The 26,877-nt window shown below is 45.8% G+C and overlaps 1 protein-coding gene across 1 annotated transcript in view; it reads left to right on the plus strand.

The window, feature by feature from the left end:
- The window catches only part of ADD2 (adducin 2), a 124,287-nt gene that overhangs the window by 65,335 nt on the left and 32,075 nt on the right, over positions 1 to 26,877 (plus strand). Inside the window, exons 2-9 of the mRNA XM_055539727.1 lie at positions 913 to 1,030; positions 7,124 to 7,340; positions 9,053 to 9,191; positions 18,763 to 18,914; positions 19,349 to 19,429; positions 22,591 to 22,740; positions 23,869 to 24,012; positions 25,876 to 25,974. Of these exons, the coding sequence (XP_055395702.1) occupies positions 7,158 to 7,340; positions 9,053 to 9,191; positions 18,763 to 18,914; positions 19,349 to 19,429; positions 22,591 to 22,740; positions 23,869 to 24,012; positions 25,876 to 25,974 (948 nt within the window). The 5' untranslated portion in view covers positions 913 to 1,030; positions 7,124 to 7,157. The remainder of the gene's footprint in view (positions 1 to 912; positions 1,031 to 7,123; positions 7,341 to 9,052; positions 9,192 to 18,762; positions 18,915 to 19,348; positions 19,430 to 22,590; positions 22,741 to 23,868; positions 24,013 to 25,875; positions 25,975 to 26,877) is intronic.

Consider the following 26,877-nt stretch of genomic DNA (forward strand, 5'->3'; position numbering starts at 1 on the left):
CAGGATGTTTGGATCAGTAACTTGTCATTGTTTATAAGACATTAACTACTTTACATTCCTCGTTCAGTAGTTACTTCATGACCTATTACTTAGATATTAGCTGGGGCCTTTCTTGCCCTTGAACTCTAGGTGACATTGGCTTAAATCCACCAATTCATGGTCTGTGCAACTTCAAAACCCTGCTAGGGTGTGATATTCTTCAGACCTCTTCTGCTTCTTTGGGCTGCATCCAAAAATCAGTCACACCAGCCCGTGTGGGTTTAGGAGCTATTAGTGAAGTATTTGGGGGAGTGGGTTGTCAGGAAGGGGTCAATCCCTTCCAGCCCAGCTGTGTGTGCACTTCTGGGCTTGCTTAGAGTTCCGCCTTCAACTCCCTCCACCACGCAGAGCAGCCACTCTCCCCTGCGGCCCCTTGGTGGTAGTAGGGACTTGTGTGCTTAGTCATGTCTGACTCTTTGCGGCCCCATGGGCTGTAGCCTCCCAGGCTCCTCTATCCATGGGATTTCCCAGGCAAGAATACTGAAGGGGGTTGCCATTTCCTTCTCCAGGGGATCCTCCCAACCCAGGTATTTGAATCTGCATCTCTGGAGTCTTCTACATTGGCAGGCAGATTCTTTACCAGCTAAGCCACTGGGAAAGCCTGGGGTCCCTTGGCCAACATTCAGTAAAGGGATTTTTCCAACCACTCTCTTTGAAAGGAATTTTGATCCCAATTGTAAAGATAATGAAGCTTTCTTTACCTTTGTGGAGACAGAATTTGCTTTTAAAATAAAAATTCACCTTCAGTTCATTTTCAAGAATTCCCCAACAGTTCTTAAAATAAACCAGCTCCTAATGGTGCTGCAAAAACAGGGCAAAGAGTTGTGGTGGAACAGAAAACACCCTGAAATCTGTTGTGTTTGTGTTTTACAGTTTCTACCCGGATGTTTGAGATCCTATAGATGTGGTCATCGAGCCAGGCAGTAGAGCGGAGTGTACAGACTGAGCGCTGAGAAGAGGCAGCCCGGGCCAAGGCTGCTCTGGCCTCCTGGTAATCTGTCGGTGGTGATGGGGAGGGGGAAGGGGTGAGACACAGTTTTTGGTTGGGTCCATCTCACCAGGATGAGCTTCCAGACACTCGGGTCATTGCCATGAACTCCCCTGATCCCACTGACTCGAGAGCGACCATGTGCAACTAGAGATTATCATACTAAGTGAAGGAAGTCAGAAAAAGGCAAATACCATATGATATCACTTATACATGAAATCTAAAATATGGCACATATGAACCTATCTACAAAACAGAAACAGAGCCACAGACACAGAGATCAGGCTTGTGGTTGCCAAGGAAGTGAGGGTTGGGGGAGAAGGGTGGACTAGGAATTTGGGGTTGGTAGATGCAAGCTATTATGTATAGACTCGGTAAATGACAAGGTCCTACTGTATAGCATAGGGAACTCTATCCAGTGTGCTGGGATAAACCATAATGGAAACGAATATTGAGAAAATCATGCAAATATGTCTAAAACTGAGTCACTTTGCTGTACAGTGCAGATTGGCACAGCAATTATCAACGATACTTCAACAACAAAAAAAGAGCCATCATGGCATCAGAAGGACCTCGGAGGTCACTGGTCCCACCTCAACAGGGCAGAAGCCCCTCTACAATATCCTGTGGTTACCCTGGCTCCAAGGAGAGACCTCACCACCTAACGAGGAAGCCTGTCCCGTCTTCTCCTTACTGAGAAGCTCCTGCTGGTGGAAATTTCACCCTCACACCCTTAGCTAGAACCTGCCTGCCTACAATAACCACTTGGTTTCCTGGTTCTGGGCCCCCGAGGTTCTCAGGAATCACCTTAATCCCTTTTCCACATGGCAGTCCAGCAGATATTTGGAGAGGAGGAATGCAGAATCTGGGGCCAGAGACAGGCCTGGTTGAAATCCCGACTCCACTGTGTGATCTTTAGCAAGTTAGTTAACCTCTCTGATTCAATCTTTTTATCTGTAAAGCAGGGACAATGTCTGTCTCGCAGAGTTGTCCTGGAAATGGAAATAATTCACAAATCAAAGTTGCTTGTTTCATCACCAATTCTCTGACACCAACAGGATGTCCTACAATTCAACTCAATTCTGACACTACCCTGAGTTAAAAGGGCAATTAAAAAAAAGCAAGGTCATGGACAAGACTCTGCCCACTTCAGAGGCGAGCTGCAGGTGTGGTCCTCTGACCACCTGCACCTCTGACCGACGTGACTATAAATTTGAGGGTTCTCACAACCTCCCTCTCAGTTTCTATGATTCCCTAGAATAGTTCACTGAAGTCGCTGAAAGTTCTTGCAACCGCAACTGCAGTTTTATTATAGAAGATCTAACTCAGGAAGAGCTAAGAGAAAGAGCACAGAGTCTGGGGGATGAGGGCATGGTGAAGAGCTTCCATGTCTGCTCCCTGGGGGATCTGTCAGCACCCAGCCCAGAAATGTGCTCACCAGCCAGGAAGCTCCCCCAGACCTCGCTGTCCAGGGTTCTTTAATGGGGGTGTGCATTATTGGTAGGCAAAAATTGATTTAGTCATTTGCCACTTGATTGAAAGCAATCTCCAGCGCCTCTCCTCTCCTCTTTCTGTGGTTGGGATGGGGCTGAGTTCCAATCCCTTAATTATATGCACGGTCTTTCTCAGTGGCCAGTCCCTCCCTTGAAATGTCTAAGTGCCCAGCATGTCACCTCATTTGCATAAAAGCTCAGGCTTGGTGAGAGGGGCTCATTATGACCAACAAAACACTCCTAATGCCTTTTGGACATTTTAGAAATCCCACGTGCCAGGAACTGGAGCCAGAGGCCCCACATACTCTTTACGATGCCACTCCTGGCCCTGTAAGCACCAGCCTTCTGTGATCTTCAGCACCCTGCTTACATCCTTTTATTGTGCTCTCCAGGTTGACACGTTCCCACTATCTGGTCAGAGTGAAAAGCGTTCTCATCAGTCTTTTTCTGGTTTTTCTTTTTGTTAATGTAACTTGAGATTGAATTAGTTTGGGGACTAAAACATATAATTACAATTATTTCGCATGCACCTGTTTACAATTGAATCATAAGCCTCTCATTACTCACGTTCCTTATGCTATGATGATTCTAGCCCCTAAATGACACATAATAAGCGCTAATAGCACTTGCTCTGCACCAGGCACTGTTTGAACTACTTCATATACATTAACTCACCCAGTCTGCACGACAACCTAAGGAGGAGTTAAATAGTTGCAATCTCTGTTTAACAGATGGGGAACTGAGGCACAGAGAGGTTAGGTAACTTGCCCAAGATCACACAGCTAAAAAAGGGCATAGCTGAGATTTGAACTCATGGTCTGGTTCCAGAGTCCTGCTTTTAACCACTAAGTTCTGCTGCCCACAGCTTTGATTACCTCCCAACATTTTGGGAAGGGAAGGAAGGAGCACAGAAGGATGCCTCTGGCTCCTGCTGTCATGGTAAGGGAGTCAGGGTTTCATTTCCTCCCCTGCCCACTGGAGCAGCCCTATGGGACTGGGCTCTAACAAGTGAAGGCCGGCCTAGGGGCTCCTGTCCATCGGGCCCTAAATGTTTTGATTCCTCATGCTTTGTGGGAGAGAGCTACTTCAGAGACTTCACAGATCAATTCCTGGAAAATCCAGATACTCCAAAAGGAAGGGAGAGGACCAGCCTTTTCCTGCCTGGATGAAAAGGATTTAGGCCAGGAAGGTTCAGTACCAGGTGGTACCAGTCCCAGAGAAGCTGATAGTTCAGACACATCTGGAGCTGGGGTGACTTGATGTTACAAGGAACACAAGGATCTCCATGCCCACATACAGTGTACCCATTGAGGGATTGTCTGCTGCTATTTTAAAAATAACATCATGGGACTTCCCTGGTGGTCCAGTGGCTAAGACTCTGTGCTTCCAATGCAGGAAGCCCAGGTTCAATCCCTGGACAGGGAACTAGATCTCATGTGCCTCAACTAAGAGTTCACTTGCTGCAACTAAGATCCACAGTAACCAAAATAATAAATAAATATTAAAAAAAATAAAAATAACATCAAAGATTTGGGGCTGTGAAGGTGCCAAAGAGAATGAAAATGGAGAGGCGTGTGTATGTGGGGCAATGCCTCTGGAAGAACTTTGGTCTGCTGCAGAGTTTGCCCAGGAGAATCTGGGTGGTGACCCCAAGTCTGCATGGCTCTGATGCATTCCCATGATGCTTGACCTTGTGCTCTCTTCTTACTCCCCAAGTTCCAGAGATGAGGCTTGCTGGGAGCACGAAGCGGGTGAAGTATTCTTAACTGAACCCATGTGCATGGGATTGACTTGAAACCACAAGGCAGTCATCAGTAGGTCATGTGTGTTCTTTGCAGATGTTTCTCTTTTGGCATTTGGCTTGAGGAAGAGGCACTGGGGAGATGTGGGTAGAAGGTCTTGCTCCAGGAAACCTAGATCCTCCATCCTTCTGCCTTTTTCTACATGAGTCTGTTTCTCTCCATAAAGTGTTAGAGCTGGATGGGGCCCCAAGGTCCTTTCTGTTCGTTCCCCCATTTAAGGATGGACAAAATGAGATCCAAAGAGGGAAATTACTTACCTGAGTCCATGAACAAGGCAATGTCATAACTTGGGCAGCACTGCAGGCTTCTAGTCTGGAGCTAAATCAGCCCGAAACATCCCCGACAGACTTCATCACTCTACTGAGATGAAGAATCTGGCTTTAAATGTCATTGAGTACAACCTCAAACATTCTCGCAACCTGCCAAATATGTTTCAAAATGTCTCTTTAGAGAATGTTTGTTTTGGGCTGCCACTCCCAGGCCACTCGTTCCTCCCGCCTCCATCTCATTGACATGGCTGGTAAGGATGGTGCTAACTGGGGGAGATCTGTTGAGGGCTTTCACAAGGAGCTGACTAATTAGTGACAGAATTAAGACCAGAGGTCATGGCTTTGTAGACTTGCAAAAGGGGGTTATGGGGGCATTTGGACCACTCTTGCTGCCCAGGTGGAGTGTGGTGGTAGATGGTAGAGTGGCAGGAAGGGGCCTGGACAGCGATGGGAAGTGGTGCATAACACTAGCATTAGAGGCTTTGTGCCATCTTGGCATGCTTGCTAGAAATGGTAAGCTCCTGGAATGAATTTTTTTTTTAAAGTCTCTCAGTTGTGTCTGACTCTGCAATCCAAGGACTATACAGTCCATGGAATTCTCCAGGCCAGAGTACTGGAGTGGGTGGTTGTTCCCTTCTCCAGGGAATCTTCCTAACCCAGGGATCGAACTCAGGTCTCCCACATTGCAGGCGGATTCTTTGCAAGCTGAGCCACCAGGGAAGCCCTGGAATGAATGCCTTCTGTTATATGCCACAACCACAAACATTTATCTGTGGTATTTCAACCATGGTTGCCCATTAGAATCACCCAGACAACTTAAAAAAAATCCTGATATCCAGGTTATACCCAAGATTAATAATATTAAAATCTCTGATATCAGTATTTTTCAAAGTTCTCCAGGTGATTCCATTGTGCACCCAAGCTTGAGAACCCCAAGGGTTCGGAGCTTCAGCTGACCCTGAAGGACCTTGTCCATGTGTCTTCCCTTGGACTTGCTATTTGCCTTCCCCAAAGAACAAGAATGCAAATAACAATAATATCAGTCAATCACCTGAGTGTCCTGGGCTGATGGGATGGGCTCCCGTTTACCTGTCTTGCCTAGTGTGCCCCTGCCTATCCTACTTGGAAGAACTGTAAGGTTGAGGGTAAAGTGCTGACAGAAGATGGAAGAAGTCGCAGACTTCTCATAGACAACAAGAATATGCTATCTGGTTGTCAACAAGGCCTGTTGCATAATAAGCAGCTGACTGGAATGAAGGCTAAGTCTTGGGCTAACAGGATGAGCCTAGAGGGCAGAGCAGATCAGGTCTGGGGAGGCAAGGAGCTGCTTTGAGAGAACAATGGCAGCTCCACCTCCTTCTGGAAGGGAATCCCCAGAGGCAAAGGGAGGGAGGGGCAGATTAAGGATGAAAGCCAAGTACCTTGAGCTCAGGTAAAGCGCTTTTGTTGGTGTCTTCCTATTTGCCTTCAAAAACTAGTTATTGTTCAGTCAAGTCACTTGCCTTCTTTTGCTGAGAAGGGGCTCAGCCACCTGGGAGAAGGCTGAGGCTCTGTAAGGCCCCACACCCTCTGGATGTTGAAGGAGCATGATAACCCAGACTTGAGGGCCTAGCAGCACTGAGGCAAAGGGAGACTGGTGGCCACAGTCCCACCGCTGGGAAGCCAAGGCTGAGCAGCAGCCTGCTTCTTCAGCAGGACTCCAATATGGCCATAAGGACGTTCATTCACTCACCATTCAGGCATTTTTAAAAGCCTGCTTGAGTGGAAAAAATAAGTGACTCGTTCGCAGCCCAACCTTCCAAGGACGGCCCTAGTTCTCGCTCCAGGTCTAGATACGCAGGCCTCTGGGCAGCCGGGCATATGGTGCCATTCAGTCAATGTTCACTGTTTCACTATTTCTCAATATTCATTTACTGGGATTTAGAGAAACTCATTTTCCACTAATAAAAACTGCACACCTCTTTTCAATTCATGATAAGATATGATTCTCCAGTGAGACACGTTTTGCAGAAACAGATTCACAATAATTCTTTTCCCGAGGCGGGAACAAAGTCAAAGTTGTGGTGGGGAAAAAAGCACCGCTCAGCCTGTTAGAAGCTACCCGTTCTCTTTTCAGTTTCGTGGATTTCCCACCGCATGTTTTTTAGGTGGCTTCTTAGAGGGTTTACATTTTAGATCAAGTACGAACTTGCAGTGAATAGCTTTACACTGTGTGGATAAGCATCACAAAATGCCCCCAAAGCTTTGCAGGTCGAGGTCGCACTGAGGGACCAGTCTACCTGAACCAAGCCCCGTGGGTCAGGCAGGGAAGGGCTGGGGAGCCGGAGCCAGTGACAGACGGACCTTCACTTAGTCGGACGATGCATCAGCGCCCCCTACAGGCCGGCAGCCGCGGCGCCCTGCCTGCCAACCCGCCTCCCGGCTCACACTCTCCTGGGAATAGCCTCATTCCCACTCCCCACCCCCAATCCAAGCCCTCCGGCCTAGGAAGCGTGCACCCCGACTGGGAGCACCCTCCTTTCTTCTCGGCAGGGGTCCAGGAGTGTACTACAAACCCACCAGGACGATGAGTGAAGAGACCGTCCCCGAGGCCGCCTCCCCGCCGCCCGCGCAGGGGCAGCAGTACTTCGACCGCTTCTCTGAGGACGACCCCGAGTACCTGCGCCTTCGCAGCCGCGCGGCCGACCTGCGGCAGGACTTCAACCTGATGGAGCAGAAGAAGCGCGTCACCATGATCTTGCAGAGCCCGGTGAGTGGGGGTCTGACCCCCGCGGGCGGGGGAGGAGGAAGGAGGCCAGAGGAGGGCGGGGAAGGGGTGCGGAGGACGCTGATGCACCCGGTGAACCCGAAAGAGAAATTGCTCCTCTTCCGCTTGCTCAGAGACGGAGCAGTTTTCAGCTCTGAGCAAGATGCTCTGGCTGTGTGGGTGTTTGAATATCTTCCTAGTCGCTGGCGGATGGCAAAACCTGGCTTATGTGCAGCTTATGGCTTGTGTTTGACTCCCTGGTGGGGAAGGTGGATCTGAGAAGCAGGAGCCCTACTTCAGTTCCTCGTGCCCCTTCTGAGCCTCACTTTCCAGTCTTCCTCTCCCTCTTCACCGAAAACTCTTAACAATTTGGGTAAACCAGGGGCCAGCGAGAGGTGCCACGTGGGAGGTCTGGGGCTCCTTTTTCTGCACACCGCCAAAAATTCTGTCCTGGCAAATAAGGCTTTGACATACCAAGGCAGGAGTGAAGTGCGCCTGAAAGCCCCAGGAGGCGGGGAATAGAGAGCAGAGGGGCAAGTCCGGGTCACCCAGCCCTGGCCAGAGTCTTGAGGTCAGCCTGGCATGGATACAGTGCTCTTTCTCAGGTGGTGTGTTGAGAAGGATGGAGGGTGGGTCTACTGGACCAGTGAAGCAGGACCATGATGCAGGCCCTCCTAGGGAGGAAAAGCAGTGGGAACAGAGGCAATAGGTCTCTCAGGGAGTAGAGCTGGGCGGGCCTCAGGAAACAGTACGTGATCCTAAGTGTTGGTAAGCCCAGGGTGGAGTGGCATCTCCAGGTACTGGCCAAGATGGGCTCTGCCCCAGTCCCTACCTAGGTATTGGAGAGCCAGGGTGTACAGTGGGCTGTGTGTGACCCGGCTGAGAGCATGCAGTGAATGCTAAGGAGGATGCGCCCCAGGTCTTGGTGGCAGGTGACAGTGAGCTGGGGGGTCTGGAGGAGAATGCATTGGGATGACAGAATCCCTGTGTGAGACCAGAAGGGGTGGCTGTTGTGTGGTAGGAGCGGAGGCAAAGTTAGCACTAACCCAAGCTTGGGAACCTGAAGGATGGGACTATTCTCAGGCAGGAGACGGGGCCAAGAGGCAGTCATGCTGCTTCTGTCCTTTTTTGTAGATTCCTCAACACCTAAGTGGCTCCCTATTTCCTCCTGAGTGTCACCTGATGGGCTGGCATGCCCTATCCATGGCCTGATGGTCTGAAAAGCCAGGCTCAGAGTAGCAGGATATCAGAAGTGACCTCTGAGGTCATCAACTCTTTCTGTATAGGCCCCACCATCCCCACCCCTCATAAGGCAACTGAAGCCCAGAAGAGCCATCAGCCTGATTAATGACAGGGAAGATGGCATACTTTTTCATTCAATTCTGCTTTTTAAAATGTCTTTTAATTACTAAAGTGAAGTCCTGCTATGTCTGATGGGAGTGGGGAGGGGTCTAGGCTATCACTAAGACATCAGAAGGACCTGGATTCTGGAGTATATATTGCCTGGAGTTTCCCCCAGGGCAAAGGGAATAGGATGCATTCCCAGCATCTCCTTGTTGCTCCCCACACAGCAGTTTTGGGAGGCTCCTGAGGTCCCAGGTATGTGGCTCTGATCTAGCTGACCCAGGGGCCACGGGTGGGCACTTGGAAGAGGGGCCATCAGTATCCCTCCCACTTGAGACACACTGGGAGGACGCCTCGGGGGCCTGCTTCAGTCTTTCAGGGAGGAGCTGGAAGGCCTCATCCAGGAGCAGATGAAGAAGGGGAACAACTCCTCCAACATCTGGGCCCTGCGGCAGATCGCGGACTTCATGGCCAGCACCTCCCACGCAGTCTTCCCAACATCTTCCATGAGTACGTGGGGAACTGGGGAGCTGCCAGGAGCAGAGGTGGAGGAAGTGGTGGGGTGGTGGGGGGAAGGCACAGTAATAAGCAGCTTGGTTGCCGGGCTACGAAGTGAGTGGTACAGCTGCCTTAGCAGACCTGGGGGATCTGGGCAGCAGGGAAAGAAGTACCTGGCTCTACTTCTAATGCTGCTGTGATGTAAAGGCCCACGGAGAATGATCCCTGATGCCAGAACTAGGAGGGCAGGGGGTGGTTCTGCTGGGGGAGGGGGTAGTATAACCCAGTGTCACTGCAGAGAGGCAGGGCAGCCTAGGTATGACCCCACCACCCTCACCCCTCATAAGGGGATTAGCATAAAGGGAAGAGCTTTGCAACCCAAGAATCTTACGTGGCCTCTGCCTGAGGCCCGGGAGTAGACAGTGGAGAATGAGAATTCGGCTCCCTGTCGCTCTAGCTTTGGGTACAGAACCTAAGAAAATCCTCGTGTCCTCCTAGCATCCAGCTCTCAGATGGCTCTTTCCTCAGTCCCCTGGAGTCACTCCTTTGGAGATGGAGTTGGGAGGGGACGAAAGGAGGCCTTTGGAGCTGGTGTCTCCATGCCCCACTGGACAGGTCAACCTGACTCCATAGACAAGGGCCAAGAGCAGCCAAGGCTAGGTACAAACCCATCTTCCTTGGCTCTGAAGCTCTGCCCACAATCTTTAAGAAACAAACATTGGAAAATACTTCCTTCAATAAAATAAATACAGGATTATGGTTGAAAATTAGGAAAATAATCAAGAAAGGGAATTAAAAATCACTGAACTGTGTCTTACAACCGAGAAATTCTTATTATCAATGTTTTAGTGTGTGTCCTTCCAGCCTTTTTTTCTTAATACATGGAGACTATGCAAAAAATGCAATCACATTATACACACAAATTTATATCCTTATTGTATCTTAACTAATTTTTCATATAAGAAATATGGTTATATAACATACTTTTTGGTAGATGTATGCTATTCTATGCATGGTTGAATATGCCATAGTTTATTTTAATCAGTTTCCCATTTTTGGACTTTTAGGTCATTCCCAACAAATTGCTATTATGAGTGACAATTCAAGAAACATCCTTGTCAATAAATCTGTGATTAAATCCATGACTATTTTCTTAAGATAAATTGCTAGGAGTAGAATTGTTAGATTGAATTATATGCATCTTTTAAAGATCGTCATGCATAATGCCAAATTACCCTGGAGAAAGATGGAATGAATTTACATTGCTACCAGAAATGCAAGAGTGCCCATTTCCTCCACCCTGATCTGTAGTCTGTTACCATGTTTCATCCTGATGATATGATAGGTGATAAATGGTACTTCGTGTTTTAGTGTGCTTTTATCTGATTACTAATGAGATTGAATATTTTCGTATACATATTGGGCATGACAAAAAGAAAACCCAATATGCCCAATATGCATATGAAAATATTCAATCTTATTAGTAATCAAATAAAAGCACACTAAAACACAAAGTACCATTTATCACCTATCATATCATCAGAGTGAAATGTGGTAATAGGCTACAGATCAGTAGTAAATTGCCTGTCATACCCTTTGCCAGTTTTTTACTTGCACATTCTTTTCTTGGGCTTTTCTGGTGACACAGCAGTAAAGAATCTGCCTGCAATACAGGAGACATAGCGGATGAGGGTTTGATCCCTGGGTTGGGAAGATCCCCTGGAGGAGGAAATGGCAACCCACTCCAGTATTCTTACCTGGACTATCCTGTGGACAGAGGAGCCTAATGGACTATAGTTCGTGGGGTGGCAAAGAGTCAGACACAACTGAGCACGCATATTCTTTTTTTACAGATTTAAAAATCTTAATAAAGTAAAGCTGTTTCTCTACTCCCTATCAAATACACTGCAGATTTTTTCCACTGTCTCCTTTGCTTTTTAATTTTCTCATGATATTTTTGTGTTGTAGAATAATTTCCATGGAGTTGAATCTGTTACTATTTTCTTTTGTGTTGTCTGCTTTTGATTGTATGCTTAGAAACACCTTCCTATGTATTATCATTCAATAAAATACTTTTAATTATTCATTTGCAATTTTTCTCAGCCATCATACAAGTTGATTCTTTAAAATAACTTTAGAAGTATTTTGTCAAGTCTCTTTATTCACCTCAAAAAATGCCTTCTGGGATTTTGAATGGGGTTGCATTAAATGAATAGATTAATTTGGTAGAGACTTTATAAATGTTCAAATTTATATTAGAATGTAAGCTCCATTGGGGAAAGGATATTTGTTGTTTTGTTCACTGTTAGAGTAGTATCCTGAACTTAGAAAAGTAGCTGGCATGTAACAGGTGCTTACAAAATACCTGCATTAATGAATTTTAAATCTTTTCGGAAATGATATGTCTTCGATTATTTAATTCTTTAATGTCCATCAGAAAAGATAGTAGCTATTTTTATGTTCAGTTCAGTCCAGTCGTTCAGTTGTGTCCAACTCTTTGCGACCCCATGAACTGAAGCACACCAGGCTTCCCTGTCCATCACCAACTCTCGGAGCTTGCTCGAACTCATGTCCATCGAGCCGGTGATGCCATCCAACCATTTCATGCTCTGTTGTCCCCTTCTCCTCCTGCTTTTAATCTTTCCTAGCATCAGGATCTTTTCAAATGAGTCAGTTCTTTGTATCAGGTGGCCAAAGGAGTGGAGCTTCAGCTTCAGCATCATTCCTTCCAGTGAATACTCAGGACTGATTGCCTTTAGGATGGGCTGGTTGGATCTCCTTGCAGTCCAAGGGACTCTCAAGAGTCTTCTCCAACACCACAGTTCAAAAGCATCAATTCTTCGGTGCTCAGCTTTCTTTATAGTCCAACTCTCGCATCCATACATGACCACTGGAAAAACCATAGCTTTGACTAGATGGACCTTTGTTGGCAAAGTAATGTCTCTGTTTTTTAACATGCTGTCTAGGTTAGTCATAGGTTTTCTTCCAAGGAGCAAGCGTCTTTTAATTTCATGGCTGCAGTCACCATCTGCAGTGATTTTGGAGTCCCCCCAAAATAGTCTCTCACTGTTTCCATTGTTTCCCCATCTATTTGCCATGAAGTGATGGGACCAGATGCCATGATCTTCATTTTCTGAATGTTGAGCTTTAAGCAAACTTTTTCACTCTCCTCTTTCACTTTCATCAAGAGGTTCTTTAGTTCTTCTTTACTTTCTGCCATAAGGGTGGTGTCATCTGCATATCTGAGGTTATTGACATTTCTCCTGGCAATCTTGATTCCAGCTTGTGCTTCATCCAGTCCAGAATTTCTCATGATGTACTCTGCATATAAGGTAAATAAGCAGGGTGAGAATATACAGCCTTGACATAGTCCTTTCCCGATTTTATGTAGTGCTTGCTAATTTCTTTTTTAAAAAATTTATTTATTTATTTTAATAGGAGGATAATTATAATATTGTGGTGGTTTTTGACATACATTGACACTTACTAATTTCTTGTTAAATTTATTCTGGAAATTTTATGTAATTTGTCATTTTGAGTGATTCTCCATTTAGATCTTTTCCTGGTTATAGCTGTCACCTAGGGAAATCACTGGAGTTATATATATAAATGTGTATGTATTTATGTATATTATGTTTATATACATTATATACATTTATATATATATCATTGGAATGATATATATATTATATATCATTGGAGTTATATATATATATATATACACTAACCCCTTATTGAGCTCTTAAATTCTATATCTTCTCAATGAATTCTTTTGGGTTTTGTATATAGAAAGAAATCACATAGTCATTTTGTATTCTTCAGCATTTTACCCTTTGGTTTATTTTTCCAGTTTTCTCACTGCATCCATTAGAACTCTCAGAACAATGTTTAATAATAGATCAGAGAGTAATCATCTTTGTCTTGTTTCTGACTTTAATGGTAATTCTTTTACTGCAAGAGTCTGAGATAATTATTCTTTATCATGTTGAGGAACTATCTTTGTATTCTAGTTCAATATGGGTTTTTCTCAGAAATGGATATTGAATTTTATAAAATGCATTTTTGGTATGTATTGATGTTTCTTTCCTTGATGTAGGTGAATTATATTAACAGATTTCTGAATATTGAACTCTTTTCATTCCTGAAATAAATAATTTGTGATTTTGATGCAGTCTTTAAAAAATACTCTTCTGGATTTGATTTGCTGGAATTTTATTAATTTTTACATCCATAGTTACACATGATGAAAAGCAATTAACTTTTGGGGCAGCCTTTGTTTAGTACTGGTATTAAGGCTATAATTTCCTAAGATGAATCAGGGTGATCCCCAGCCTCTTCTTTGCCCTGCTGCTGCTCAATCACTCAGGCATGTCCGACTCTTTGTGATCCCATGGACTGTAGCCCGCCAGGCTCCCCTGTCCATGGGATTCTCCAGGCAAGAATACTGGAGTGGGTTGCCATTTCCTTCTCCACTTCTTTGCCCTAATGGAGCAAAAAAAATTAGGTAGGAAGTCTCTGCTCTTTGAAGACTTATTATTCACTTATGAAGCTATCCAGATCTGAAATATTTGGATAACATCTTTTTTTCTGTTTCATCTAAAGTTCTTTAAAATTTTGTTTTGCTGCTTCTTGAGTAAATTTTGGTCATATTTATATAAAATAATTCATTTCACATGGCTTTAAAAATTGCTAGTGTGATTTACAATATTATTTTTATCATTTAAACTTTCTGCTGTGGATATAACATCCCATTCTCATTCCTGGTGCTATGTATTCCTGCTTCCTCCTTACTGGCAAATCCAGAGACTAGTTTATTCATAGATCTTCTCACATAAGCCAGTTCTTGGATTTACATATTGGTTCTCCTAATTTTCTTGTATTCTGATTCATTGATTTTGTTTTTATACTCATCAATTCTTTTCCATAACTTTTCTTTGTTTATTTTAGTCTTTATATTTTTCTACAATAGAATAAAATGGATTTGATTTATTTTCATATTTAATACAATAATAAAGACATGTAAGGCTATGAAGTTTTTTCTCTGAGTATAAATTTGATCCTGTCTCATAAATTTTGACATGTAGAATTTTCTTGATTGTTAATTTCTAGGTAGCTTGCAGTTGCTGTTTTGGCTTTATTTTTATTCTAAAATAAAATAAGCACCCTCTGGGAGTGTGCTTTCTCATTTGTTAGTGGTAGAATTTGTATTCTTTAAAGGTTTATTGATAATGTCTAGTTTTATTGCATTATGTTTAGAAAATGTAGCCTACTTATTGTCTGTGTTGGGGATTTATGAGATTTTTTTTGTGGCCTAATAATATCATATTTAAATGATACATGGATATAGACTCTATCCCTGGGGCATAGTATTTCATTTATGTCTTCATTTACCATTTTTTATTTGATAAAATATTAACGTTGTGTTGTCTCCCATTGTATTTGATTTCTGTTCATTTCTCTGTATTTATGACAGCTTTTGCTTTGTATACCTTGATAAAATGCTTTTCAAAGCATAAATGTTTTTATAGCTATAGCTCCATTATGGATTATGCTTTTACTCCATATAAAATGACCTACAAAATGGCTGTTTTTGTCCAAAAGAGCATTATTTTCCTTGGCTTCTACTTTGATCATATTATGACCTCAGTTTATTTTTTGTTTATAGTTGGCTGGGCTACTTTTGATGGTCTATTTATTTTTACCTGCTTTGTGTCACTTTATTTTAGTGTTTGTTTTTGTAAATCTCCTATAGTATTGTCTTTTGGCATCTGTTGCTATAACAGAGAAATCTAAAACAGTCTATTATTGGATCCTTGTTGGTAACCTTTTTTTTTTCTTCAAATGCTTGTGGAATTTCCCCTTTACCCTCACATTTCAGAAATGTTGTCAGAAAGCATTTAATTGTGGGTTATTTTCTTTTAATGGAATGCAGTAAGTCCTTATAGTTTATATACACACACACACACATATCTTTTTTTGAACTCAAAATTTTTTCTTCTATTATGTCAGTTCAGCTCAATTCAGTTCAGTCACTCAGTCGTGTCCGACTCTTTGTGACCCCATGAATTGCAGCACGCCAGGCCTCCCTGTCCATCACCAACTCCCGGAGTTCATTCAAACTCATGTCCATCGAGTCGGTGATGCCATCCAGCCATCTCATCCTCTGTCGTCCCCTTCTTCTCCTTCCCCAACTCCCTCCCAGCATCAGAGTCTTTTCCAATAAGTCAACTCTTCGCATGAGGTGGCCAAAGTATTGGAGTTTCAGCTTTAGCATCAGTCCTTCCAAAGAATATCCAGGACTGATCTCCTTTAGAATGGACTGGTTGGATCTCCTTGCAGTCCAAGGGACTCTCAAGAGTCTTCTCCAACACCACAGTTCAAAAGATCAATTCTTTGGCGCTCAGCTTTCTTCACAGTCCAACTCTCACATCCATACATGACTACTGGGAACACCATAGCTTTGACTAGACGGACCTTTGTTGGCAAAGTAATGTCTCTGCTTTTTAATATGCTATCTAGGTTGGTCATAACCTTCCTTCCAAGGAGTAAGCTTCTTTTAATTTCATGGCTGCAATCACCATCTGCAGTGATTTTGGAGCCCAGAAAAATAAAGTCTGACACTGTTTCCACTGTTTCCCCATCTATTTCCCATGAAGTGATGAGACCAGATGCCATGATCTTCGTTTTCTGAATGTTGAGCTTTAAGCAAACTTTTTCACTCTCCTCTTTCACTTTCATCAAGAGGCTTTTTAGTTCCTCTTCACTTTCTGCCATAAGGGTGGTGTCATCTGCATATCTGAGGTTATTGATGTTTCTCCCGGCAATCTTGATTCCAGCTTGTGCTTCTTCCAGCCCAGCATTTCTCATGATGTACTCTGCATATAAGTTAAATAAGCAGGGTGACGATATACAGCCTTGACGTACTCCTTTTCCTATTTGGAACCAGTCTGTTGTTCCATGTCCAGTTCTAACTGTTGCTTCCTGACCTGCATACAGGTTTCTCAAGAGGCACGTCAGGTGGTCTGGTATTCTCATCTCTTTCAGAATTTTCCACAGTTTATTGTGATCCACACAGTCAAAGGCTTTGACATAGTCAATAAAGCAGAAATAGATGTTTTTCTGGAACTCTCTTGCATTTTCCATGATCCAGCGGATGTTGGCAATTTGATCTCTGGTTCCTCTGCCTTTTCTAAAACCAGGTTGAACATCAGGAAGTTCACGGTTCACATATTGCTAAAGCCTGGCTTGGAGAATTTTGAGCATTACTTTACTAGCGTGTGAGATGAGTGCAATTGTGCGGTAGTTTGAACATTCTTTGGCATTGCCTTTCTTTGGGATTGGAATGAAAACTGACCTTTTCCAGTCCTGTGGCCACTGCTGAGTTTTCCAAATTTGCTGGCATATTGAGTGCAGCACTTTAACAGCATCATCTTTTAGGATTTGAAATAGCTCCACTGGAATTCCATCACCTCCACTAGCTTTGTTCATAATGATGCTTTCTAAGGCCCACTTGAGTTCACATTCCAAGATGTCTGGCTCTAGGTAAGTGATCTACTTATATGCTTAGATGCCAGGGCTTCTGGTCTTTGTCCCATGTCTATCAAATTCTTGCTCATCATTTTCATGTCTCTGATCTTAGACTCTTCCTCGTGAAAGAGAAATAGGGCTTTCCATTGCTTTACTGATCAGCATCTGCCAGGAAAACAGTTGGATGCCTGAAAATCTGGTTGGTGCATGCCAGGGTAACTGAGTCAGGGAATGTGGAGAAGGAAAATTCCAGGTGTCATGAGTCCGAGCCCAGAGAGGTTGTTCTTTGTCCAGCTCCATTCACCTTAGGATTTTGTTTGTTTCCTTGAGTTTTTTTTTTTTTTTTTCCTCCTGTAGAGTGTGTAGGTAGCTTTCTGGGGGTTTGGTGGATTTTCATCTCTGTGTTTTCTTAGATACTTTGAAATAATGGCCCAGTTAGATCGTCACTTGGTGAGGCTGATCCGAATAAGCATCCTTTCCAAGAAGACCCTGAGGACAGAGGACCGGGGACTCCTGTGGAGCCCTCTGGTCTCTTCTGGGCCTGTGGGTGGGTAGTCCTCAAGGGAAGCGCCACAGCATTGGGGAGGGGGACTCTTAGGGGATACAGGACACAGAGGACATGATAGCCAGTGTTTTCAGAACCCTTCTGGCCTCCTGATTGTCTCTGGGGGCTCCACAGTCATTTCACAAAGAAGGGTTCAAAGACCTCTCCCAACAACAACCTCTCCCCATCTCCAGCTTTGCTTGGGGGCCTTATGCTTTTGACGTGCCTCCCTTCTTGCTGCCAGGGGCAAATACTTGCCTGGGGAACTAGAAAGGAGGCAAGGATCCTTGACTAGTCAGCTTGAAATAGAAATCCTTAATTTTGAGATTTTGTTGCTGTTTTTCTTGCCAGTTCAGCCAGGTCTTTGGACCACATGTATCCCTGTCAACTTCCTGTACTGGACCCATGCCCTAGAGGCATACCACCGCTGGTGGGCACAAGCCTTTTGGGGGCATCTTCCTGACATGGGGTGTGTTTGAGGCTTGCTCTGCTTGCTTTATGCTCCCAGTCCACCTTCATATTCACAGACCTTATCATTTCAGCTAACGGCAAACCTGATACAGGACATACATCATGTGGTGTGGCAGTGAGGTTTGCAGTGATGGTGGAAACTTCCAAAGAGCATTTTCATCCATTAAAGTTTTTAGTGGGAAGCTGAGGAAGGCAGCATCAGGAGGCTCCCAGCCAGACATCATTTTAAGCCAGAACCCTTTCCTATTGATTCTTTTATTGTTTCCTAGACACTGATTAATTGGAGGGCTGGGGCTCAGGTGCCCTCTTCTGGCTTCCTGAGGCACGCAGGCAGTGGTCAGCATGGTTCATGGGACTGACTAGACCTTTTGGGTGCCCTGAGTAGAAGACTATCAAACTCTCTAGGTTCATTTCTGTATTACCAAATTCCCGGAAAGAGCCATAAATAACCAAGCAACTGCATGTCCAGAGGGGGTCAGAAGTGGTCTACCCTCAGCCTCCGGCCCTTCAGCCCACCACAGCCACACTGACTTCTGGAGGTTTATGACTTGTCAGAAAAAGTTGAGGAATTTACCTCCTGGTTGACTTGACTTTCTGTTTGCCCTTTTCCAAATCAGAGAAAAAGTTAGTTAAAACAATAGGATAATGCTTAGTAACTTATTCATTAAAACTAACTGATAAAATGTACCCATATTTCCACTCAGAAATTTATTTTTGCTTTTATTCAATGTCCATCTCTAGGGTTTATAGTCAGCTTGAGCTGAGATCCTTTCATTTGTGGCCTTGAATCTGGCCATGGGTTTTGACCCAAAGCAATGCCTTTCTTCCCTAAAGGAGCAGAGAACTTAATTGGGCACAACTATCCATTCTGTGGAGGGTTTTCTCTTCTGGAGTCAGGGTCAAAGGATGTTGAATTCCCTGCCCACAGGAGTCTCGTGTATGGATGTAGCTAGCGCCCAGGAGAATTTGGAGAGGGTGGGGGCAAGGCAGGAGAGTGCAGACATGAGCTCCTGACCCGAAAGCTGCCCTGTGTCCCTTCAGACTTCTCCATGATCACGCCCATCAATGACCTCCACACAGCCGACTCCCTGAACCTGGCCAAGGGGGAGCGGCTCATGCGGTGCAAGATCAGCAGTGTCTACCGCCTCCTGGACCTGTATGGCTGGGCCCAGCTGAGCGACACCTACGTGACGGTGAGGACAGCGTCCGGGGCTGGCTGGGGCTCTGCCTGTGGCCCCCAGCAAACCCAGAGGGAGACTTCCTGAGCCTTGGTGTGGCTGTGACGCTGCTGGCCATGAGCTCCTCCAAGGTTTCTGGCCACTGTGGCTACCTGAAATAGACAACCTGCCCAGCGGGCACTTCTCTGGATGAGAAGCCAGGAATTCCTGGAGCCTATTTCTAGGGCCACCCTTGACCATTGGGAGATTCCTCTTATAGCTCCATTTCCCTGGCTCCAAATAAAGGCCGAGTCTTCTTTATCTCTCATGGGTCATGAGGAAGTAAGCGTTCTTGGGGTGGGGGAAGATTTGTATGCAGTGGGTTCAGGGGTAAAGGTGATTCAAGCACAGTATCATTGGAAATGGCCCCTCTCCCTCCTCACCACGGGGAACACATGTCTTTCCTCCAGCTGAGAGTCAGCAAGGAGCAGGACCACTTCCTGATCAGCCCTAAGGGAGTCTCTTGCAGCGAAGTCACAGCATCCAGCCTGGTAAGTACAGTGTGACATCTCACTACCGATTTCTTGTTGAAATGACAGCACCATCTTTGCTCCATGCTAGCCACTGCCATCTTGTCCTTCATGCAGTTTGCAATCTGGTGGGAGAGAGAAGTCATGTGGACACCAAAACAAACTCTGCACAGAGCATGATGTGACCAAGAGACCAAATGGGAGGTGAAGGCAGCAAACTCACTAGGAGGGAGAGGGAAGGAAAGATGAGCCAAGGCTGGGAGTCAGGAAGCCTTCCTGGCTCAGGTGTACATTAGAACAACAGCCAGTGCTTTGTCCCAAAGCAATGCAAGGCTCTTCTAGTGCTAGGAGAGAGAGTTTCTGGGTCCCCTTTCAGGGCTGAGTTTTCAAATTTGCGCAATGGCAGTACCCACACACCCTATGGCCCTGCAGCTGTCCTCAAGAGGGGGGACTGTTTTATCACTGGACAAAGGCACTGCATGGGACAGTAACTGTCCTGTTACGCTGTAGAGATTCTTGCATGACCACAGGTCACATATCCAAGGTGGAGATAAGGAACACATGAGAGCAGAGAGAGCTCATCCCAGAGAGGGAAGTCTGAGTGGGCCCCCCAGCCGAGGAGGTTGGGGAGCTGGGCTGAATGGAAACCAGGGTCTGCATCAGACCCTTGCAGGTTTAAGTTCCTGAGATGGCAGGGTGGCTGCCACTTTCATGGGTCAGGCCACTTGAAAGTCATGTTCATCCTGTAAAATTCACTTAAAGTAGAATTTTGTAAGACAGGGTTGTTGACCATCACATGCTTCTGCTGGAACTGGTGTTGTCAGGAGCATGTTCCTTGCTTTGGTACCACTTGTCCGCCTGGGCCTCTGGGCTGGGTGTGGTAGGTGTGTTGTGGAACTGCCCTGTGTGCTGCATTCAGGGGCCTGTCCCTGCCCCTGAATGTTTTAAGAGCCAAAGCTGACATGATTTTTAGAAAGGAAAAATCTAGCCTGCTAATGTCCAGCAAACACTTCTAGTCAATAAGTTAGGCTAAATTAACTACCTACCAGCTTCTGGGAGACTGCTCATGGAGCAGGAGGTGTTTTCAGCCTAAGGGTGTCTGGAAGGGCCTGTTTCAGGATTAGGGTTGTGTTGAGTGATTTGGAACCTAAGAAGGAGGTGATGGGGTCTTCCCTATAGCTCAAGCGGTAAAGAGTCTGCCTGCAATGCAGGAACCTATGGTTCGATCCCTGGGTTGGGAAGATCCTGTGGAGAAGGGACTGTCAATCCATTCCAGTATTCTTGCCTGGAGAATCCCATGGACAGAGAAGCCTGGTGGGCTAGTTTATGGGGTCACAAAGAGTCAGACGCGACTGAGTCACTAACACACAAGGAGGTGTTGTAAGGCGCAGTGTCTGCCCAGGGGCAGTTCTGGGGTGGGGAGCACAGAATGAGGCCAGAGCTGCTATTGGTGCAGTTAGGATGAATGTCTCCTGTCAACTGGGAGCAAGTGTTGGTCATCTACTGAGATGATCATATGGTTTTTATTCTTCACTTTGTTAATGTGTTGTATCGTACTGATTAATTTGCATATATTGAACCATCCTTGTATTCCTGGGATAAATCCCACTTGATCATGGTGTGTTGTTGTTCAGTCACCAAGTCATATCCAACTCTTTGCAACCCCCTGGACTACAGCACACCAGACTTGCCTGTCCCTCACTATCCCCCAGAGTTTGCCCAAATTCATGTCCATTTCACTGGTGATACCTGCAACCATCTCATCATCTGTCTGTATAATCCTTTTAATGTGTTGTTGGATTCAGTTTGCTAGTATTTTGTTGAGGATTCTTCCATCTATATTCATATTCATCAGTGATATTAATCTGTGATTTTCTTTTTTTGTGAGATATTTTTCTGGTTTGGTATCATGATGATGGTGGCCTCATAGAATGAATTTGGGAGTATTTGTTCCTCTGCAGTTATTTTGGAAGAGTTTCAGAAAGATAGGTATTAACTCTTCTCTAAATGTTTGATACAACTCACACCTGAAGCCACCTGTTCTTGGATTTTTGTTTGTTGGAAGTTTTTAATTGTAGTTTCAGTACTTGTGATTGACCTGTTCATATTTCCTGTTTCTTCCTGGTACAGTCTTAGAAGGTTGTTCATCTCAATGAATTTGTCCATTTCTCCCAGGTTGTCCATTTTATTGGCATATATTAATAGTTGCTTTTAGTAGTCTCTTATGATCCTTTGTGTTGGTCATTTTTGCATTTGTACAAACTTGTTTTTGCCTTTGCTTAGACATGATTAAGGAGTGGCTTTTGTCTTCTTTGTCACAGTCAAAAGTGGTCTTCTCTGATGATGATGTTCTGTGAGATTGTTTATGTTAAACAGGAAGTGCTATGGCTTAGCTGTGTGCCAGGCCAGCAACAGCCACCAGAAGCTTTATGTGTGTGTGTGTGTGTGTGTGTGTACATACATGCATGGGCATGCGTGTGTTTTCACTGTAATACCCACAACCCCTCGGAGTCAAAAGCAGATTATAAGACCAGGGACTGCTCTCTCATTTGTCTTTTAAGACCTAGCTTTTGGGTGACTGGTAAATGGATGTTCATTATACTATCCTCTTTACCTTTGCGTGTGATTAAATTTTTTCAAAATAATAAGCTGGAAAAAAAAAAAAGGCTCAGTTTAGATGTTGCTTCCTCTGGGAAAGCTTCTCTGCTCTCCTATTTCCACTGGGATTGAAGACTCATCCTATCTGCTTCTAGAGAATTCTGTGAATGACTCTCTCCTTATACCTTGATACTCAAACTGTGGTCCATGGACCAGCAGCAGGGGTATAACTGGCTTCTTTTTGGAAATGCAGACTCCCGGGCTGAGTTCTGGCTACCAAATTCAAATCTGCATTTTGATAAGATCTCCAGGTGATCCTCATGCACAGTAAAGTTTGTGAAACTCTCGCATTTTTTGTGCTGAATTAAAATTGCCTTTGTTTCCCAGTAGCCTGTGTGCTCACCCTGCAGGCAGGAACTCTTCCCCCACTCCGCCACCAAGCACATCCATTGCCCGTGGTGTGGTGGAGAGTGGACGCTGGTGGGTGGGCATATGCCTGGCCCACCTGCAGGGAGGGGAGTGAGGGGCCTCTGCCTTCCGGTGGTCAGAAGTCTCTCTTCCTCCTCACCCCCACCCCGGCCCAGATCAAGGTGAACATCCTGGGAGAGGTGGTGGAGAAGGGCAGTAGCTGCTTCCCTGTGGACACCACGGGCTTCTGCCTGCACTCGGCCATCTACGCTGCCAGACCTGACGTGCGTTGCATCATCCACCTGCATACTCCGGCCACGGCGGCGGTGAGTGGCAGCTCTGCAGCCAGCATTTCAGCCCCCATGGCAGCAGACCCACGGCACCTGTCTCTCTGAGAGTCTCCCCAAGGGGAGACATAAGCCCCCCCCACCCCAAGCTAGGAGCAAACTCACCATTTAATGCAGTTCTGTAAAGATTCCCTGGAACTCAGGCCAAGGTGAGGAGGGACACCCGATGTGGGAATCTCCTCCTCTCATTTTTCTGACTGTGAAGTCTCAGTGAGGGGAGATAAGGTGAAGATGTGTACTGTCGGCCCCCTTGTGTCCCCCAGCTGCTGCATACACAAACCGGCCCCAACTGGTCTGGGTCAGGCTGGCACCTGCCTCCTAGCCCAGGCTCTGGCATGGACAGATCTTGCTATGAGATCAGATGGTGGGAACCTGCACTGTGTTTCACAATATGGGGGTGGGGGCTGGGAGCTAAGGCAGGAGCAAAGAGAACTGAGAGAGAACAGAGGGAAGACCATCAAGGAGCAGGCTGTCCCCTGAGGGTCTCTGGACATTTCTCTATGTCTACCTGAGGTGCTGCAGTGCACCTGGAAAGACAGCAGACACCCAGTCCCCAACTTACCAATCCCCTGGCCACACACCTACAGGGGCAGAGCAGACCTGCCACTGACTTGTGATTTTTCTCTGCAAAATCACACTGGTTTACAAGCACTCAGACCTTCCAAAAGTTAGACTAAGGCTATGTGATGTATTTGTGCCAAGTATGCATTTCCGCAGAGCTGGGGCTGACGTGAGAGGCAAGATGACGGAAGGAAGGTGAGAGGCTCTCCCAATCGCTACACATTCCTTGCTTTTAATAAAGGCCAAGGGTTGGCACATGGTGGTTACAGCCTGGATTTTAATCATCTCGCCTGGCACTTGCATTGCCCCATTGCTAGAAAAATGGGAGCTTCTCAATGGGCCTCCCTGTCAGCGAAGAGTCGTGGCTGTTTCTGCAGCCAAGGCTGAAGATCTCTACCAACCCACCCCCTGGACCCTGGACCCTGCTTCACTGCTGCCTGTGCCCAGACAGAGCTTGACTGGGCCATCTGAGGAGAGGGCGACTGTGACAGAGGGGCAGGGGGCGGGGAGGGTGGGGTGCGCTAACCATTTGTCATCTCACTGAAGGTGTCAGCCATGAAGTGCGGCCTCCTGCCTGTGTCCCATGATGCCCTGCTGGTGGGGGACATGGCATATTATGACTTCAATGGCGAGATGGAGCAGGAAGCTGATCGGATCAACCTGCAGAAGTGCCTTGGACCCACCTGCAAGGTTCGGCTCAGCTGTTCTAGGAAGATGCTCTGGGAGGGGTTGTCAAAAACCCACATCACAAAAGGGATAAATATTCATTGGAAAATGTTTATAAGTTGCAGATAAACAAGAGCAACAAAAGAAAGGAAATAATCTTTCACCCTACCCTTCGATTTTGATGCACACTCCCATATCTATTCACGTAGATTTACAAAACTAGGATTGTAAAACTCTTCTTTCCCCTTAGCAATATGCAGTCAACTCCTCTGTAAGTTATTAAAATACTTTCTAATCACTATTTTAAATTACATGTCACCATATGAATGGCTGTGCCATCATTTACCTGAACAGTCCTCTATGGTTGGACATTGAAAAGATTTTTCTCCTCGAATTTTCTTTTAACATAAACAATTCCATGATGAAAATTTCTTCTGCTACATCTTTGTGTTTGCTTTCTAAAGGATGCATAGTTTAACTTATTACTCTGCATAGTAACAAACTTCCCTCTCCTCCGGACGAGGCCAGTATGTATGAGAATGCCATTTTTCTATAGTCTCCTCAAACTTGGGTGTTATCCCTTATTTATTATTATTATTTTTTTGATAACTTGACAGAACAGAATCTCATTATTATTGCTTGATTTAAGTCCAAAGACCTATTTTATAACAGCACATAATCAGGGCTGGTGAGCTTAGAAGGGGAAGTTTCAGAGCCAAGCCTGGCTTGATGGGTGCTTTCCCCCTTCCTTGCTGCCGCTGGAGTCATCTCCCATTTGAGAGTCCCTGTCTTCCCATCTCTAACATGGAGCAGAAATCCCTGCTACCCTCTCCTGCCATCCTCTGAAACCTCATGAGCAGAGCCAGGAGAGGGGTGATGTTCATAACCCTGAAATGCTACAAAAAGACAAGGGGTGTTTGCTATCTGTAAAATCTTTTGTGAGTGAGAGTCATAGTCTCTTCCCATCTCTGTGGCTCTTAAGAGGAAAAAAACTCCAGCAGTTTTCAGCAAGAATGGATGTGAGGACTAGGCCACTGGGCCTCAGCCCAGGTACTGGAGGACAGATCTGATGCTTGGGTCTGCATCCCAGCCCCCAGGTGGGTGTCACCTGGGTTTTACTCAGAACATCCTTAAGGATGAAACCAACCAAGAAGGGAGGGTGCACCTGGACCTTGGTGTAAATTTATTTCTGTTTTCCCCCCTTTTAGATCTGCCTGCCCCCGGCTGAGTCAAAAACACTGCACCATCAGGGGCGGCCTGGGTTCCAACTCTGCCCCTAATTAGCTGGGAGACTTTCAATTTCTTTAGGTTTCTATTTCCTCTAGTGAGATAGAATAAAAGGTTGCTATGGCCTCTTTCACAGAACTGTAGGATCTTAGAGCTGCCAGGCCCCACAGAGTTCATGTGGAGGAAGCCTGGGGGCCAGAGAGGTGACCCAACTCACCTGTGTATGCAGGATCATCTCTCGCGGATCACTCCCTTGGATTTGACTCACAAGTCAACCCAGTTACAGGGGACAAGTCGGACCTTTGTATTTAACAGCAAATACATTTATTCACTTTGACATACCATTCATTTTTCAGACTTCTAAGCTCTCAGGGCCTAAAAACCCAAGCCTTGCCCAAAGAAATCCACCAAGCTATTCAGTCTCAGTTTTAAAAAGCATCTTCCATTTCTTCGGGTATATGCCTTAAGCATTCTTGTGGGTGGATATTAAAACTCATGGGGGTTGCATTGGGTTTTGCATAGGGAGAGTGAGTGAGGAACTAGGGGGCAGGTGCTCCAGGATGGGATATGGAAAATGATCTGAATAAAATGAAAAATCTCTCCCTCTTGACTGAAGTTTAGAAGGCTGAAAGTGTCAATTGGCTGTTTGCTCCCGTACAGATCCTGGTGCTAAGAAACCATGGAGTGGTTGCTCTGGGTGATACCGTGGAGGAGGCATTTTATAAGATCTTCCACCTACAGGCTGCGTGTGAGATACAGGTAAGCATGTTCATCTGGACAGCGGGCCCAGGAGGGGCTCCGGTAGGGGTCAAGGGGTAATGGTGGTGGCCCCCTGCGCTGTGATTTAAGGAGACCTTTAGTGGAGCCTCACTCTGCTTCTCTGCCTTATCCTTCTAAAGTTTCACACTTAGTTTTGCAGATTTAAAATTTTTTATCACTCTTGTCCAACAACCAGCACCCAGCTCTTGGGGGTCAGTGTTGAGGGCAGGAAGATGCCTGGGCTCACCAGTAGGACAGCAGGAGGACTGTTCCATGCTCCTGTGTTACCTGGGGTGTCCCCTCACAAACACCACCCAGGTAGGTCTGCTTTTCTTTGCTTAGCTTGCAACGACCCTGAATGTGGTCAAGTCCAGAAAGAGAAATGGAGAGAAGGCCCAGGTGGAGTGTTGGCATGGCAGGCCTGGCACCAGGGAAGCCCCAGGGTGAAGTCCAGGGAGCCTGTGGTGTGGTCCTCCTAACTGGTAAAGGATGAGATAGAGGGTGGGTGGAGAAGCAATAGGAAAACACACATCCTGCAGTTTTATCAAATAACAAGGTGGATAAGCCAAGCACATGCTCCTTCCAGTGCAGCAAGCTGTCAGGGGTGAGTAGGAGGGTCTTGCACAACTGACTGGGCTCCATCCTTCCCAGCCCTGGTATCTGTGTCCTTGGGTCAGGGACTTTCCCCCTGCAAGCCTCCATTTCCTGTTTCCTCAGCTGTAGAACTGGGTCTATAGAGACCTTGTGAGGATGGCCTTTCAGACAAGGAGAGGTGTTGCTGATGGTATTGTCAGGACTCAGTTGACAGGGGAGGCCAGCTGCTCCAGGATGAGTCAGGGCTTTGCATCCCTTGTGGGGTCCTGTCTGCCCTCTCCTGGCAGAGCAGTGTCCCAAGGAAGACTG

The sequence above is a fragment of the Bubalus kerabau genome, chromosome 11 (assembly GCF_029407905.1).
Source record: "Bubalus kerabau isolate K-KA32 ecotype Philippines breed swamp buffalo chromosome 11, PCC_UOA_SB_1v2, whole genome shotgun sequence".
NCBI lineage: Eukaryota > Metazoa > Chordata > Mammalia > Artiodactyla > Bovidae > Bubalus > Bubalus kerabau.